Source organism: Lagenorhynchus albirostris, chromosome 17, assembly GCF_949774975.1.
Source record: "Lagenorhynchus albirostris chromosome 17, mLagAlb1.1, whole genome shotgun sequence".
In the NCBI taxonomy this organism is placed as follows: domain Eukaryota; kingdom Metazoa; phylum Chordata; class Mammalia; order Artiodactyla; family Delphinidae; genus Lagenorhynchus; species Lagenorhynchus albirostris.
In genome coordinates, this window is record NC_083111.1 from 81668829 (window position 1) to 81683410 (window position 14582).

The window sequence follows — 14582 nt, forward strand, 5'->3', positions numbered from 1 at the left end:
CCGTGAGCGCTTGGGCGGTTCCCAGTCTGAGCACTGAGAGTGCTGCCAGAGCGCGGGTCCGTTGGACCTGAGGGTACATTTTGGTTGGAGACACACCCAGGAGAGCGACTGGGGCCTGCAGGAGAGGCCCCCCCGCCCCCCCCCCCCCCGTGCAGCTGTCCCAGGGCTGTCAGATGGCGCTCGCTCCGGGCCGTTCAGCTCCCGCATGCCACGCCCCTGCCGTCGCCGTTTCTGTCCCTTCTGGTGGGTGTGTAACGGCTTCCTGGTTGGGTTTTGTTTGCGTTTCTCTGGCGGCTTATGCAGTGGCACGCTTTGGCACACTTCCTGGCTGTTCAGACGTCGTCTGCTGTGAGGACACCAGCCTTGCCCATCTTTCTTCCGGCTTGTCTGTGCTTTGCTTATTGATTTGCAGACGCACTTTGTATATTCTGGGTGCAGGGCCTGTACTGGGTGGATCCCAGGGAGCGGGGGAGGGGCCGCAGTGCACGGCGCAGCGCCGGGAGGGGAGCGTGCCATCGTGGCGCACTCCTCCTGGGAGTGGAAGCGGGCTGGGGGAGGAGGAGGGCGGCACAGGGCACGGCCGCGAGTCCTCGTCGGGGTTTGATGGGCCAAGGTTTGGATCTTATCTTGCACTCAGTGGGGCTTCCGGGTCAGGCTGGAGTGGTAGAGAGGTGCCCTGGTGGCTCTGTGTGGGGGGAGGGGACAGACCAGGCCGCAGGCAGTGGCCACCGGTGGTCCTGGTGTGTGTGTACACACGGCGCATTTTGTCTGCTTGTTCATCTGTGGATGGACACTTGGGCCGCTTTCGCCTCTTGGCTACTGTGAATAATGCTGCTGTGAACGTGGGTGTAATACATATCCCTTCAAGATCCTGTTTTCTTTTGGGTAAATACCCAGAAGTGGATTTGCAGGATCATAGGGTAGTTCTATTTTGAATGTTTTGAGGAACTGCTGTACTGTTTTCCTTAGTGGCTGCACCAGTTTACATCCCCACCAGCAGCACACAGGGGTTCCAGTTTCTCCACATCCTCACCAGCACTTGTTAATACCTGTTTTCTCTTTTTTTAATGTTTATATGTATATATATATATATATATATATATATATACACATATATATTTTACATAACGAAAGTTCTTCAGGAATGGACATTTTCCCCTAAGCCTCAGAAGTACAATATGGCATATTATTTTAATTAGCTAAAAGAGAAAATGAACAGACCTCTATAATTATTAATATTGGTAATATTCTTTCATTTAATATTTTTGTATATCAAGTGTCTCTATGTTAACTTGTATTCTATTTCTCTAATCACGGTTTCCTTTAAATACCTGTTGGTTTGATAGCCGCCACCCTGATGGGTGTGACGTGGTATGTCATGTTGGTTTTGATTTGCACGTCCCACATAATTAGTGTTGTTGAGCGTCTTTTGATATGCTTGTTGGCCATTTGTATGTCTTCTTTGGAGAAGTTTGCGTCCTTTGCCCATTTTTAAATCAGATTATTTGATTTTTTTGTTGTTGTTGAATTGTAGGAGTTCTTTATATATTCTGGATATTAACCCATTATCGGATATATGATTTGCAGATATTTTTCCCATTCCATAGGTTGTCTTTTCACACTCATGACCGTGTCCTTTGATGCATAAAAGTTTTAAAGTTTGATAGAGTTCCACATGCCTGTGTTTGCTTTTGTTGCCTGTGCTTTGGGCATCACATCCAAGAAATCATTGCCAAACCTAATGTCCTGAAGATTTCCCCCTGTTTTCTTCTAGGAGTTCCTTAATAGTTTTGGGTCCCACCCGTCCTTGATAAATCCAGGTGCCTCTCCTTGGGCCCAACACACCGAGCCTGCTCCTGGCCTCTCAGGGAGCTGCTGGGCTGTCTCCTCCTGGCTCAGGCTCCCAGACACACTCAGCACACCCACCCCGGGTGCTGTGTTCCTGACTTAAACCTTCAGCCTGTCTGCGACGTGCCACCTCTGTCTCATGTGGCATGGTCACTGGTATCGGTACCCATGGGGGCCGTGGGGCCACCCTTTTCTTTCCTGCCCTGAGAGCCTGGCAGGGGGACCCCCTAGAGACACCTGGACACTGTTGGACTTTGAGTTTCTCTGACACTAAATCAGAAAAAGTGGTCCTAGCAGGTGACCCGTGACCGGGCTGAGCCCCTCCGCCAGCAAGCCAGGCTGGTCAGGTGGAGGGCAGGACGGACATGCCGGGAAAGAACAGACTTCTCTTAATAAACAGCGGGCGTGGGAAGTGAAGCCGCTGCTGCAGAGAAGCCCGGCAGGCGTTAGACACAGAAGCGCCGCCCAACCCAGCAGTTCCACTGCTAGGCGTGTACCCGAGAGAGGTGGGCCCATGCCCATGGGAACCTGTACCGACACGCGCCTGGCAGCCCAACCATGGCAACAACGTAGACGCCCATCAGTTAGTAGCTGGATCTGTCCGTTCAGTGAAACATTACTCAGCAGCAGGAAGGAGTGACGGCTGATTCCTGCCGCAGCATGGAGGAGCCTGGAAAACACTTGGCAGAGTGAAAGAAGCTGGTCACAAAAGGCCCCATAGAGTGTGACTCCATTTCTCTGAAATGTTCAGAAGAGGCAAATCCAGACACGGAAAGTGGATTCGTGGTTGCCGGGGTGGGGCGGGGGAGCTGGGGAGCGACTGCTGGTGGAAATGAGGTTTCTTTTCGGGTGACAGAAATGCTCTAAAACCGTGGCTGCACAGCCCTGTGGGTGTGCGGGAGCCACTGGCCGTGCGCTTAGAACGGGCGGAGCTGTGGCGCGCAGCTACGGCTCCGTGAGGCCATTGCGAGGAGACAGCCTAGACCAGGTGTGAGGGGAGGTTAAAGGGCCCCCGCGGGGCTTGCCACCGAGAGGCGCGGGAGCAGCCCTGCAGGCCCAGGGTGCGGCTCCTGCTCACCAGTCCCGGGAAGCCGAGAACCGGTGCCGATGCAGCCCCGGAGCCCGCCACGCCTGAGCGCCCGGGCGCTGCCATCACGGTTCGCAGGAAGCAGATTCAAGCTGCTCACGGGCGCCAGCGGGTACAGCTGCTGAGAAGCACGTGCAACAGCAAAGACGACGTTAGAGAAGAAGATGGATGAGCCCAGGGAAACGATTAGGGAGGAAGCTCTACTAAGACAAGCCACAGAAGGAGAACCAACGTCCAAGAAGGCGAAGTGAGGAAGCGGAACATTACGTAAGAGGTTCCACGTACCGCGAAGCATATCTACGGGCAACTGTACTCCAACGCTTGAGAACCTGGGGCGACAGGGACAGGCTTCTGCAGGGAGGCCGCTCTCTCCGCGTCTGCGCAGGAACCGCACAAGTGCGCGAGTCCGCCAGGCCTGCACATCTTCAGGCGACCAAGAAAGAGCCCGGGAGACTGGAGAGGAGCCGTGCCCCTCGCCCCAGAGACGGGCTGGCCTGTTTCAGTGGCAGCCGTGGACTGGAACGTCCCGGCGCATCTGTCTGCGAACGTCGCCGTGCCCACGGCTGGCGGGGGGCACCGGCCCAGCGGCGGCGAAGGCTGCTCCACTAAAGCACCACTTGCCCGCCCAGGTCCCCAGGCAGGAACACGGGGAGGCTCCTTAGTGCGGTGGCCTGTCTCGTCAGGGAGACGCAGCTGGGCCGGCCGAGGGGCTGGGCAGGCGGGCGGGGGCAAAGCAAAGAGGTTCAGGTCCTTAGAAGGAGGTGCGGATGCCTGTGAGCGAGGTTATCAACCTTCTGGACTCGAGGTCATAAAAAGAAAACAGCCTCGTTACGCTTACAAGTCCTTCGAGAAATGGCGGCGGCAGTGCCCCTCCCTGAGGCCCAGCCCAGGCAGCACTGGACACGCAGCGCCGCCTCCCCTGCCGAGGACCACGCCCCGTGCCCCTGCGCCAGTCCCTTCCCGCTGCTCCTGCGGCCCAGGTCCCCGGGCAGGTTCCTCAGCCAGCCCTGCCCAGGAGCCCAGGGTTGGCGGAGCCCAAGGACTGCCAGCTGCCCGTCCCGGGGACCATGTCCCTGGGGCCGTGTCCAGTGCTCTGTCATCAGCTTTCACCTTGCACCAGGGTGCTTCCCAGCTGCGCAGCCCAGACCGTCGTGGGCAGCACCCCCGTGGCGCGGGGCCTACGCTGGCGACCGTGCCCTGGGTGCCCGTCTGTGGCCTCTGCAGCAGCTGCAGCCCATGAAGCCTGCCTGAGGCTGCCGGCCCTCTCCCGGCCCAGCTGCGGCCTCAGTCTGGGCACAGGGCTGCACGGGAGGTGGTGTGGGGCCGCGCAGCCCGTGTGTGTCCTGCCTCCAGGGACAGGCTGCGTCACCCCGTCAGCTTCAGCACTCACCCCGGGGCCTTCCCGTCCCCATCTGCCTTGCACACGCCTGTGTGTGTCTCAGTGCCTCCTCCCGGCAGGCCCCTCTTGGGTCCCCGTCGCTTCCCGTGTGGAATGTGGGATTGGCTCTCTCGGCCCCGAGGGCTCTGGGCTCCGGCTCTCCATCGGGTGCCGGCAGCAGGGAGCTCTGATCTCACAGGACTTCCCTCCCCCCACCTTGGCCAGCCAGTCTCCCCGGGGCCCCTGCACCCTGGCCACGGGGGACTGGCCCCTGGTGTGGGCGTGTCCCCGCTGTAGGCCTAACCGCGGTTTCCTCGCCCACAGGTGCCCGAGATCGTGAGCGTGCTGTGCTCCAAGCTGCAGGAGACCCACGGGGAGCACGTTCTGCAGGCCGCACAGCACAGCGTGTACGTCCTGGCGGCCCGGCACCATGCTGCCGTGGTGTCCAGCCTTCTGGGCAGCCCCCTGCCCTTTGACAGGTACGTGGTGCCCACTAGCCTGCGGGGGCGGACGGGGCTCCAGCCACCTGGGCTCCACGTTCCGGGGTCACTCCCGCCCTGGAGTGGTGTTCACGGGCCCCAGCCCCTCTGCATGGGAGCCTGGAGACCCCGGCCCTGGACTGGGTAGAGACAGGCTCACTCTCATGGGCTGTGCTGGCCAGTCCTCAGGGCTGGTTCTCTGGAGGGCGTCCACCATCATCTGTGAGCAGACCCCTGGGGCCAGGCCCCCTCCTTGAGCCAGGAAGGGGGAATTCATGGTTGCCAGGGGCGGGGCGAAGTGTGGGAGCTCTGACCCGTCCCCCACTCGCACCCCGGTCCCCGAGCTCCCATCGGTGACCCTCAAGTCGCCATCCTCGGGCTCTCAGGGCAGGACTTCTCCGCGCCAGGGCCTGTGCCCGGCCCCGCCTGTGGACCACAGCCCCTGGGGTCCCTCCCCTCCTGCTCCGAGGCCTCCAGGTGGCCGTTGCTGTGGTCCCAGTGCTTCCAGAGCTCAGGGCCCGCTGCTCCTGCCTTGGTTTGCTGTCCACGGCGTGGGTGGAGGCCGGCACCCGTGGCCTCCTGGAGGCCCCTGTGCGGGGAGGCAGCACAGCCCTTCCCCGTGGCCACGGCCCGGGTGGCCGGACGCGCCTGCACCTGCCGTCAAGACGTGGGCTCGCGCTGCCTGCTCTGCTCTCACTTAGATGCCGGCGCCGCTCTGGGCCCCCGGTTCCAAGGTGTGTGGCTTCTCCCCAGGTCACGCCTGTCAGCGTCTGCCGCTGTCACCTCTCCGGCCCGTCACTGTCAGCCTTTCTTTGCCCTCGCAGTTTAGGTGTGTTCCTTTTCCAGGGTAAATAGACGCTCTCGGTTGCTGAGGTAGTTGGGGTTAAACTCACTGTCTTATTTTGTGTCTTCTCTTGGTCTTTTTTCTTTATCGTCTTCATTGTCCTTTTTAGATTGACAGGGTCTTTTTTACAATTTCATCTTCCACTCAGTTAGTCTGGAAGTTGCACACTCTGTGTTCTCCAGCGGTGGCCCTGAGAACGACCGCGTGGGCACAGCGTCCCTGGGCAGTGCAGGCCTCTGCAGGGGCGGCCCCCTGCCCTGCCCGTCATCGTCATGGCTGCTCTGCGCGGGCAGTGTGTCTGCCCACGCACCCGCCCCTCGGCTCTGCGTCCCTGCCTTTCATGGGTGCGGCTCACGCAGAGGAGCGCGCACACGGCCACAGGCCGTGGGGGGGCCTCAGCCGCACGCAGCGGGCGATGGGGCAGGCATCCAGCCCCTACTGGGCTCCGTGCCTGCTCGGTCGAAACTCCCTGAGAGGTCGCCGCTGTCTGACTGCTGGTGCCAGAGGTGTGTTTTGCCTGACCTTGAACGTGGCGTCAGTGGAGCCCTCTGGACTTTCTCCTGCTTCTTTTGCTGTCCTCGGGGTGCGGGGTGCTGCTGCCCCTCCTTTCCTGCCGTGCCAGTGCTTTGCGTGTTCATAGGAGCGGGGTCGTCAGGGCAGGGTGGGCACAGTGCGGCCAGGGCCGAATCTGCCCACCACCCGCTGCCTCTGAGCCAACGATGGGCTTTACACTTGTAAACGGTTGGGGAAAAGTCCAAAGAATTATATTTCATGTCCAGAAAGTCACATGCAACCGGAACGTCCGTGTCCGGGGTGGCGTTCCGGGAGCGAGCACACCTTCGTTTCCTTGTCCGTGCCCGTGGCTGCCGTCGCCGCGTCACAGCAGAGCTGCCTGGTGTGCAGAGACTGGGCGGCGAGGGGCCCTGGCGCCCTCCCGCTGGAGCGCACCCCCCAGAGCCCCGTGCGGCTCCTGGGGGCGACAAGCCCCACTTCGTGCGTCTGAACATGCATTTATTCAGCTGTCCTTCTCGGAGGTTATTTGCCAGAGTTTGGGACTCGAGCTGGGCGCGTGCTTTCTTTGAGTCTGAGTAAGAGGACGTGTCCTTTTCTGGCTCCTGTGAGTCCAGGTAGTGCCGAGGTCGTGAGGGACACACACCAGGTGCCCCTTGTCTATGGCGCTCTGCACCTTTGGGGGGTGGGGGGCGTGGGTGTCCATTCCTTGTCCTGCCAGGTGGCTACCGGGCTTCCTGAACCTGTGAGTTGGTGTCTGTCATCAGCTCTGACCGGTTTTCAGCCCTCCTCTTCAGACACTCTCTCGAATGTCTGCCAGACCTTTTCGTCCCACCCCCTACATGTCTGTTTCTGAATTTCCGCCGTGATTGTTATCTGCCGGGTTCTGGGTAACTCTCTCCATTTATCTTCCAGTTCATTGTTTCTCTCTCCTGCTGTATCCAGGCTGGTGCCAAATATGTCACTGAGTGCAGGGTTAGGTGTCTCAATCCTTTTTTTTTTTTTTGTCTTTTTGGCCACACCGCGTAGCATGTGGGATCTAGTCCCCCGACCAGGGATCGAACCCGGGCCCCCTGCATTGGGAGTGCAGAGTCTTGACCACTGGACCGCCAGGGAAGTCCCTGTGTCTCATTTCTAAAGGGCTGTTGGTTGGCTTCCAAATGTGCGCTATTTTTAGAATTTCCGGGTCCAGTTAGATATCTGGAGTCTGTCACTTCTCTCCGTAAACGTGACGCACAGCCGCCACCCGTGTGTCTGAGCACCCGGGGTCTGCAGGCTGCTCGGGCCTCCTGCAGCCTCCGCCTGACCTCACTCACATGCCTGCCTGCCTTGGCCACGTGCTGCTCAGTGCGGGAAAAGTGACTTGTAGGCGCCCCCGCGGCCTGGGGTGGCGCTGCCCCCCTCCAAGGAAGTCCAGTGTCTGCTCTGGCAGCTCCGGGGACGCCTCCTCTCCCTGGCCCTGTACCACCCTTTCTTGCCAGCTCTGCTCACCCCCGGGCCGCCTGATTGCAGGCCACTGGGTCAGAGGAAGGGGTGAGTTCGGGTCTGAGGTCAGGGTGCCGCTCGTGGTCTGGCTGGAGCTGAGGCTGCTGGGCACGACAGGGGCCGACAGTGGCCTCGGGGTGACCGTCCTCCTGCCCCGCTCCAGCCACACCTGCACCCTGTGGAGGGCGCTGGCCGTGGAGCCCGGCCTCGCCACACAGGTCCTGGGGCTGCTCCTGGAGAAGATGAGCGGGGACGTGCCGTTCAAGGAGAGCCGGGCCTTCCTGCTGAGCAGCGCACCCGACCGCGTGGCCACCCTGCCGCCCCTTGCGGTGAGTGAGCTCTGGGGCGGCACGCCTGGCCCCTCCCCCATCCCCCCTCCCCGCTGCCGGTCCAGGAGGCTGGTACGGGGCCGCGTGGCCGCTGTGGGAGGGCCCCTGGGGGGTGGGCCTGGTGGCACCCTGCAGGCGCCTGGCGGCTGACTGGGGCACCGGAGCAGGCGAGCTTGGAGCCCAGGCTCGTAAAGGCCCCGCAGGTGTCGGTCCCCGAGGGAGCGCCCTCTGTTTCACCCTGTGGAAAAAGAATAAACCCAGCTTGGCAGCGTGTCCACAGTACAGCAGCTGTGAGAGTTTCCTCCCCCTCCTGCTGAAGCACCGAGAGCAGATGCTGGGAGCCCGGCCCCCCCCCCCCGCGCGCGCGGCCACACGGCCCTGGGCCCGCCTCCTGCCCCAGGGCTGAGCTCCTCGTCCCGCCCACCCGGCCGCCCCTCAGGCGCCTCGACTTCTGGGGACACGGGGTACCTGCTAAGGAAGTGGGGCTTCAGGCTAGCTTGGGTCCTGGGGTGCAGGGTCCAGCCTTCGCTGTGGCCGGCCTCATTAGACCTGGCCTGGGGCGGGGAGGACTGAGGCTGAGGTGGCACCGTCCCCAGGCCACCTGTGCACTGTACGAGGTTGCGTCTGCCCCGGCGTCTGGGCCGGCGGTGCTGGAGCTCTACCCCCAGCTGTTTGCGGCGCTGCTGCTGCGGGTCAGCTGCACCGTGGGTGTCCAGCTGCCCAGGAACCTGCAGGCCAAGGAGAGGAAGAGCGCCAGCTCAGGCCTGGCCTCGCGGAGCCTCGAACCCTGTAGGTAAGCGGGCCCCGCCTTCCGCCCCTGGCACCCTCGTCTGTGGGCTGCTGTCCCTGCTGGGGGTGCAGCTTCCCTGGGCTGCAGGAGGGATGGGGACAGTCGGGGCGGGGCTTCCTGGGGACATCAGATGGGTCGTGAGCTGCGCCTTCTTTGGGAGGGCGGAGTGCGAGGAACGCTTGGGCACGGCAGGGTCTGCGCGAGCCCGCTCTGTGTTTGCGACCTCAGTCTTCAGCTCCAAATTCTGGCTCTTCCTACACTTGACCGGGGCCCCCCATCTGCGGACAGAAACTCCGCAGCAGCCTCCCTGCCTCCCCAGAGCGGCCTCTCACCTGGGTTGGCCCCGGCCCGCAGCCCTGTTGGGGAGGGCCCAGCTGCCGCACGGGTGATGCCAGGTGGGCTCAGAGCCAGGCCCCTGGTGCCACTGGCCTGCGCAGGCGCCTTCCCCTTGCCTCTCGTTGGGGTTTGGGGCCCTGGGTCCTGGGTCCTGGGGCAGGAGCCTGGGGACGGCAGGGTGGAGCTGTTTCAGCTCCTGGGGACATTCCTGGTCCCCCTGGTGGCTCTTCGGGGCTCCAAACAGCTGTCTGGGGCCACAGGATGAGCAGAGGAAGCTGACGCCCCGGGGCCACCGGAGCCTGAGTGACTGTCAGCCTGGCCGCCTCCCCACCCTTCCCCAGCGTCTGGCTGGGGACACACGAGGGACAGAGTCAGCTCTCCCCGCCCCACTGCGGGGCTGCCCCACCGCAGAACTAACACGTCCACTCCAGCGAAGGCTGTGTGTCAGGAGGCCTGGACTGACTGTGCAGACCGGGTGGAAATGTGAACGGCCCAGCAGACACGGCCCAAGCAACCCCGGGCCTAGCACACCGGCTCCAGCACCGTGGTCTGAGCTGTGGGGCCTACAGCCCCATGGCCCAAAGAGGGGTTCTGGGGGGGCCTGAGCCAGGATGCGTGCAGTGCCAGGCACAGGCCTTGGCTCTGACAGAGGCCATTCGTCAGCAAGTCAGACCCTTGCAAACGCCACACCCCCGGCAAGTCTGGGCAGTAGGGTGAACAGGCAGGGGAGGAACCTCCTCTGAATCGTCGACCTGCTCCTCGGCCAGACCTGCCCCTCACCACTGCCCGTTCGCTGGAGCCAGGGGCACCTCTTCTGGGCCTTGAGGCCTGGAGCAGGGTGTGGAGCCAGGGGCAGAGCTGCTGGGCCCTAGCTGTGGCCCGGCCCTGCCCACACCGTGCGGGACTCCTTGGCAGGCACCGTGGGCATCTGCCCGGTGACCGCGTGGCTGGAATGGTTTTCTGTGCCTGCAGTCGGTGTGGGCGCCCCACATCCAGGGCCCCCCCCACCGTGTCTGGGCCTTTGCTGGGATTGCAGAGCTCCTGGGACAGTGGGAGCCACCTTCCAGTATCTTCCCTGGGGTGGGGACCCAGCTGGGTATAGTCTGTGGACGCACAGCCGGGGAGACTGTCCAGCTGTCGGTGGACACCAGATCCCTCCCCGCCCCCACCAGGGGCACCCCCACAGCCCTCATTCCACCCCGGGACGACCATGAGGCTGGAGCTGGGCCCAGGTGGGGGCAGGGGGTTGTGTGCATACGGCGGGCTTGGGGGAGTCTACCAGCATCTGCTTCCTGGGCTGCCGGGACCCCTGGGCCAGGACTAGTCACGGGGCCTCCAAAAGCGCGTCAGATGCCCCCACAGCCACCCCCGCCCCTCCCCAGATGTGAGGCCTGTGCTGCGCAGCTGGCGAGGCCTGGCCCTCACGCTCCAAGCGCCTAGGCCCCTGGCTGCCCCTGCACCCCAGCGGCTGAGCCGTCGAGGTCACAGGAAGACCCCGTGCAGCTGACGCCTGACCGCCCCGAGGACGGTCCAGCGCACTGCCCTGGGGTGGGCACGTGCCCTTGGGCCAGGAGCCCCGGGGACGGCGCCTACGTTGATGCGCTCACGTCTGAGGGCCCACACGGGCCCTGACACGGGAGGTGGTCGATGTCAGGAGAGAGGGGGTCAGCACGGGGCTGGGGGCGCGGCCCTGAGGCCCTCCCTGTGCGGCCCTGGGGACCCTGACGTGCTGTCTCTCCGGGCCGCAGGTCGTGGTGTGAGTCTCTGCCAGGTCCATGTTGGGCCAGCACTGCTGTCCCCAGTGCTGTCTGGGGTCCTGCCCCTGCTGCCTGCTCACTGGCAGCCCTGCACCCTCTGCCTGAGCTGGGGAAGGGTTCATCAAATGAGGGGGGCGGACGCGCAATTCCAGCTGGTTTCTGCCTCCTTGGGCCCCTCCTACGAGAGAGAGGGCCAGCGGGGCGTGGCAGACGGGGCTGCCTGGCCCAGGCAGGAGTCAGGCTCTGGTCTGCCTCTTGAATTCATTTTTATGAAGGGTTTTCTCTATTTTCTTTCCACCTTTTTTTTTTTTAAATTAAATGAAGGTCTTTAAGGCAGGTGAAGACAGCTGATTGTTACCCTAAAATTAACCTGAGGGCCTTAACTGCTCCAGGGGCCTTGGGGACACTACCTGCAGAGCCCCCAGCTGCCCCTCATGGGGGTTGGGGAAACAGGAGCAGTCTGCCTGAGACCAGAGGGTCCACAGTGGTGCCCAGATGAGGGGGAGGGGAGAGCCCAGAGCCTGCGCCCCACAGGATCCTGCTGGTAGGGAGCAGGCTGGGTAGCCCCGGGGCATGTCTGCCAGCAGGACAGGTGTGTGCCTGAGCTGGGAGCCCTGCCAGCCGCACCCGTGTCTCCACAGCTCCGCAGTGGATGCGCTGCAGGCCGTGCTTCTCCGAGGCGGCAACGATGACGTGGTGCAGCGCATGGAACTGGAGGGGGGCTGGCAGCTGCTCAGGACCTCGGCTGGGCACGAGGAGGGGGTCACCCGGCTGGCCAGGTGAGCAGGCGCGGCCCGCGCACCCCAGTTCTGGTGCTGGCTGGGCTCTCCCCAGGTACTGTTCAGGTACCATCCGGGGGCCCCCAGTGGCGCCTGGGAGGGGGCCCAGCATGAGGAGCAGGTGCGTGGGGGCAGCTGTGGTCTCTAGGCCCGGCGGGCTGGGAGGGGCGTGTCTGGAGGGGGAGGACGTGCAGGGCCCGGCAGCGGGCGGGGGGCTCACGGGCTGGAGGGCGCAGACAGTGCAGGCTGGGAGGCGGAAGTGCCCCCAGGCCCACATGGGAGTGGGACGTGCTCGGGGGAGGCCTGAGGCCCCAGCCCTGCCCAGTGTAGCCTCCTTCCCAGCGCCATGGCCAAGTTCGCGGGCCCCCGGCTGCCCCTGATGATGAAGGCGCTCTTCGCCACACAGAGCAGCGTGTACGAGATGCAGAGGGTCAGCTCCACAGCCTTCCTGGCCGAGGTAGGAGCCACGTGCTCTAGATCACGAATAGAGGCAGCGGGGACCCCCTCCCCGACAGGCAGGCTCAGGCCTCCCCGTGGAAAACCTGCCCCAGGCCATGGCAGCAGGGGCCAGGGTGGGGCTGGGTCAGGAGTTCCGGGGAGGCCAGGAGCTCAGGCTTGGCATACAGGCCTCAGCTGGCCTTCGCCACGTCCCCTCCTCAAAGTGACCTGCGACTGGGAGGGCTGCCCAGTGCAGTGGTGGGGAGGGGGCGGGGCGAGCCTGGGGTTAGTGGGGCAAGGGCGGTCAGGGCACCTCTGCCCCCAGCTGCTTAGTAGCAACACGGTGAACGACCTGATGCTCCTGGAGTCCCTGCTGGACAACCTGCTGGCGCGGCAGAAGGACACGTGCGCCCGTGTGCGGAGACTGGTGCTCCGGGGCCTGGCCAATGTTGCCTCGGGCTCCCCGGATAAGGTGAGGGGCTGGCCAGCCCTCTGGGGCCCCGTCCCCGGGAGGGAGACGGCAGAGCTGCAGCCAGTGAGGAGACCCAGGTGGGCACGGGGCAGGCGGTGGGCGTGGGCGCGGAGGTGGCACCGGGAGGGTGGGGCGCTGGGCCGCTCCACAGCATGACCTGGGCACACAGGTGTGTGTGGCGTCCCCAGGTACGGGCCCATGGCCCCCAACTCCTGACGGCCATGATCGGTGGGCTGGACGACGGGGATGACCCGCACAGCCTGGTGGCCCTGGAGGCCATGGTGGGCCTCGCGAGGCTGCTGGACCTGGTGGAGGCCTGGGACCTGCGCTCGGTGCTGCTGCACGTTGCCATCCGCATCCGGCCCTTCTTCGACAGTGTAGGCCCCGCCAGCCCCGCCCCTGGCCACGCCAGCCTGGCTCCTGCCCCTTCCTCTCTGGGCCCCGCAAGCCGTGTCACCACCGCACGCTCAGGGCCGGGCCCCGGGGTCGGCGGATGGGCAGCTCTGGGGAGGGCCCCATAGGGTGACACCTGCCGCCCGCCACCCCGCCCCAGGAAAAGGTGGAGTTCCGTTCTGCGTCCATCCGCCTCTTCGGCCACCTCAACAAAGCCTGCCAGGGGGACTGCGAGGACGTCTTCCTGGAGCAGCTTGTTGGCGGGCTCGCGCCCCTGCTGCTGCACCTGCAGGACCCCCAGCCCCCAGTGGCTGCTGTGAGTAGCCAGAGGGCATGGGCAGGCCGGGCCGGACTCACTCAGGGACTCAGGGACTCAGGGCTCGACCTGTGCCCTGCAGGCCTGCAGGTTCGCCTTGCGCATGTGCGGCCCCAACCTGGAGTGTGAGGAGCTGGCAGCCATCTTCCAGAAGCACCTGCAGGAGGGCCGGGGCCTGCACTTCGGAGAGTTCCTCAACACCACCTGCAAGCACCTGGTGAGGGGCGGGGCGGGGTGGGGGCGGGGCGGCAGGGCGGGGGCGGGGCCTGACTGAGGGCCTCCTGCAGATGCACCACTTCCCCGACCTGCTGGGCCGCCTGCTGAGCACCAGCCTGTTCTACTTCAAGAGCAGCTGGGAGGACATCCGCGCCGCGGCCCCCATGCTCACAGGTGAGGCTGCCCTGGGCCCCCCTCCCGCTCCCCACGGCGCGGGCCCTGACCCCGGCCCCACCCCCGCCCCACAGGGTTCCTGGCACTGCACGCGGAGGCTGAGCGCCGGCCGCAGGTGGACCTGGAACAGCTCCTGGCGGGTGAGCCCCAGCCCTGGGCCCCGCCCCCCACGGCGCGCTGGGCCGCGCTGACCCTGTGGGCACCAGGGGGGACTAAGTGATTTTCCTGGATTTCAAGGATTTTTTCCCTGTCACTGGTGACCTCATCGTCTCTAGTAATTCACGGAAACTTCTTGACTGTTCCAAAAGAGCTTAAAAAACACTAAAAAAGGAAAAACTATCTTTCCGTTGGCTCCTGAGCCCTCCCGGCAGAGGCCTGTCTTAGGAGGGCGGTGGGCGGGCGGCCCCCACGCACAGGGTGGGGTGTGAGCCTCGGGGGTCCTGGCCCCCAGGCTCAGCACGCCAAGAAAGGGGGGCTCAGCCTTAGCCGCAGCTGCTAGCGGGGTGTGGGCGGGACCGCGGGCTCGGACGGTCAGTTCTCAGAGGGCCGCAGAGGAGCCCCCAGCAGCGGCTCCCTGTCCCCCAGCGCTCCAGCTCCTGCTCAAGGACCCGGCCCCCGCGGTGCGCGTGAAAGCTGCGGAGACTCTGGGCCGCCTGGTGAAGTTCGCCTGAGGCTCCCGTGGCAGCGCTGCCCCTACACGCAATACCGGCCTTGCCGGCCTGAACCGAACCTCCGAGATGGGGCCCTAAAGGAGCCCCCTGCCCGAGGGGAGCCCCCAGGCCCACACAGCAAGGGGGGGCCGGGGCCACGAGGGTGGGCACGTCGCTGTCCCCCCCCTCCCCAATAAAGCCATTTGCTGCTCAGCAGGTGCCGCGGTGACGTGGCCTCTCCTTCTGGGCAGGTCAGCAGGCCCCCTCCCCCGTTAGGCATCCTGACTCAGAGAAGGTCACG

General features: G+C 64.2%; 1 protein-coding gene across 7 annotated transcripts in view; it reads left to right on the plus strand.

Annotated features, from left to right (window-relative positions):
- MROH1 (maestro heat like repeat family member 1) overlaps positions 1–14497 on the plus strand; it is a 68067-nt gene extending 53570 nt beyond the window's left edge. For 5 of the 7 annotated variants that reach the window (XM_060128202.1, XM_060128204.1, XM_060128205.1 and 2 more), the window contains 12 exons: positions 4638–4792; positions 7795–7960; positions 8557–8753; positions 11485–11622; positions 11965–12079; positions 12386–12532; positions 12721–12909; positions 13086–13241; positions 13324–13458; positions 13529–13631; positions 13706–13771; positions 14217–14497. In XM_060128202.1, the coding sequence (XP_059984185.1) occupies positions 4638–4792; positions 7795–7960; positions 8557–8753; positions 11485–11622; positions 11965–12079; positions 12386–12532; positions 12721–12909; positions 13086–13241; positions 13324–13458; positions 13529–13631; positions 13706–13771; positions 14217–14302 (1653 nt within the window). In that variant the 3' untranslated portion in view covers positions 14303–14497. Of the gene's footprint in view, positions 1–4637; positions 4793–7794; positions 7961–8556; positions 8754–11430; positions 11623–11964; positions 12080–12385; positions 12533–12720; positions 12910–13085; positions 13242–13323; positions 13459–13528; positions 13632–13705; positions 13772–14216 lie in introns of all 7 variants that reach the window. The other 2 variants (XM_060128201.1, XM_060128203.1) reach the window with 1 other exon arrangement.
- Positions 14498–14582: the final 85 nt, after the last annotated feature.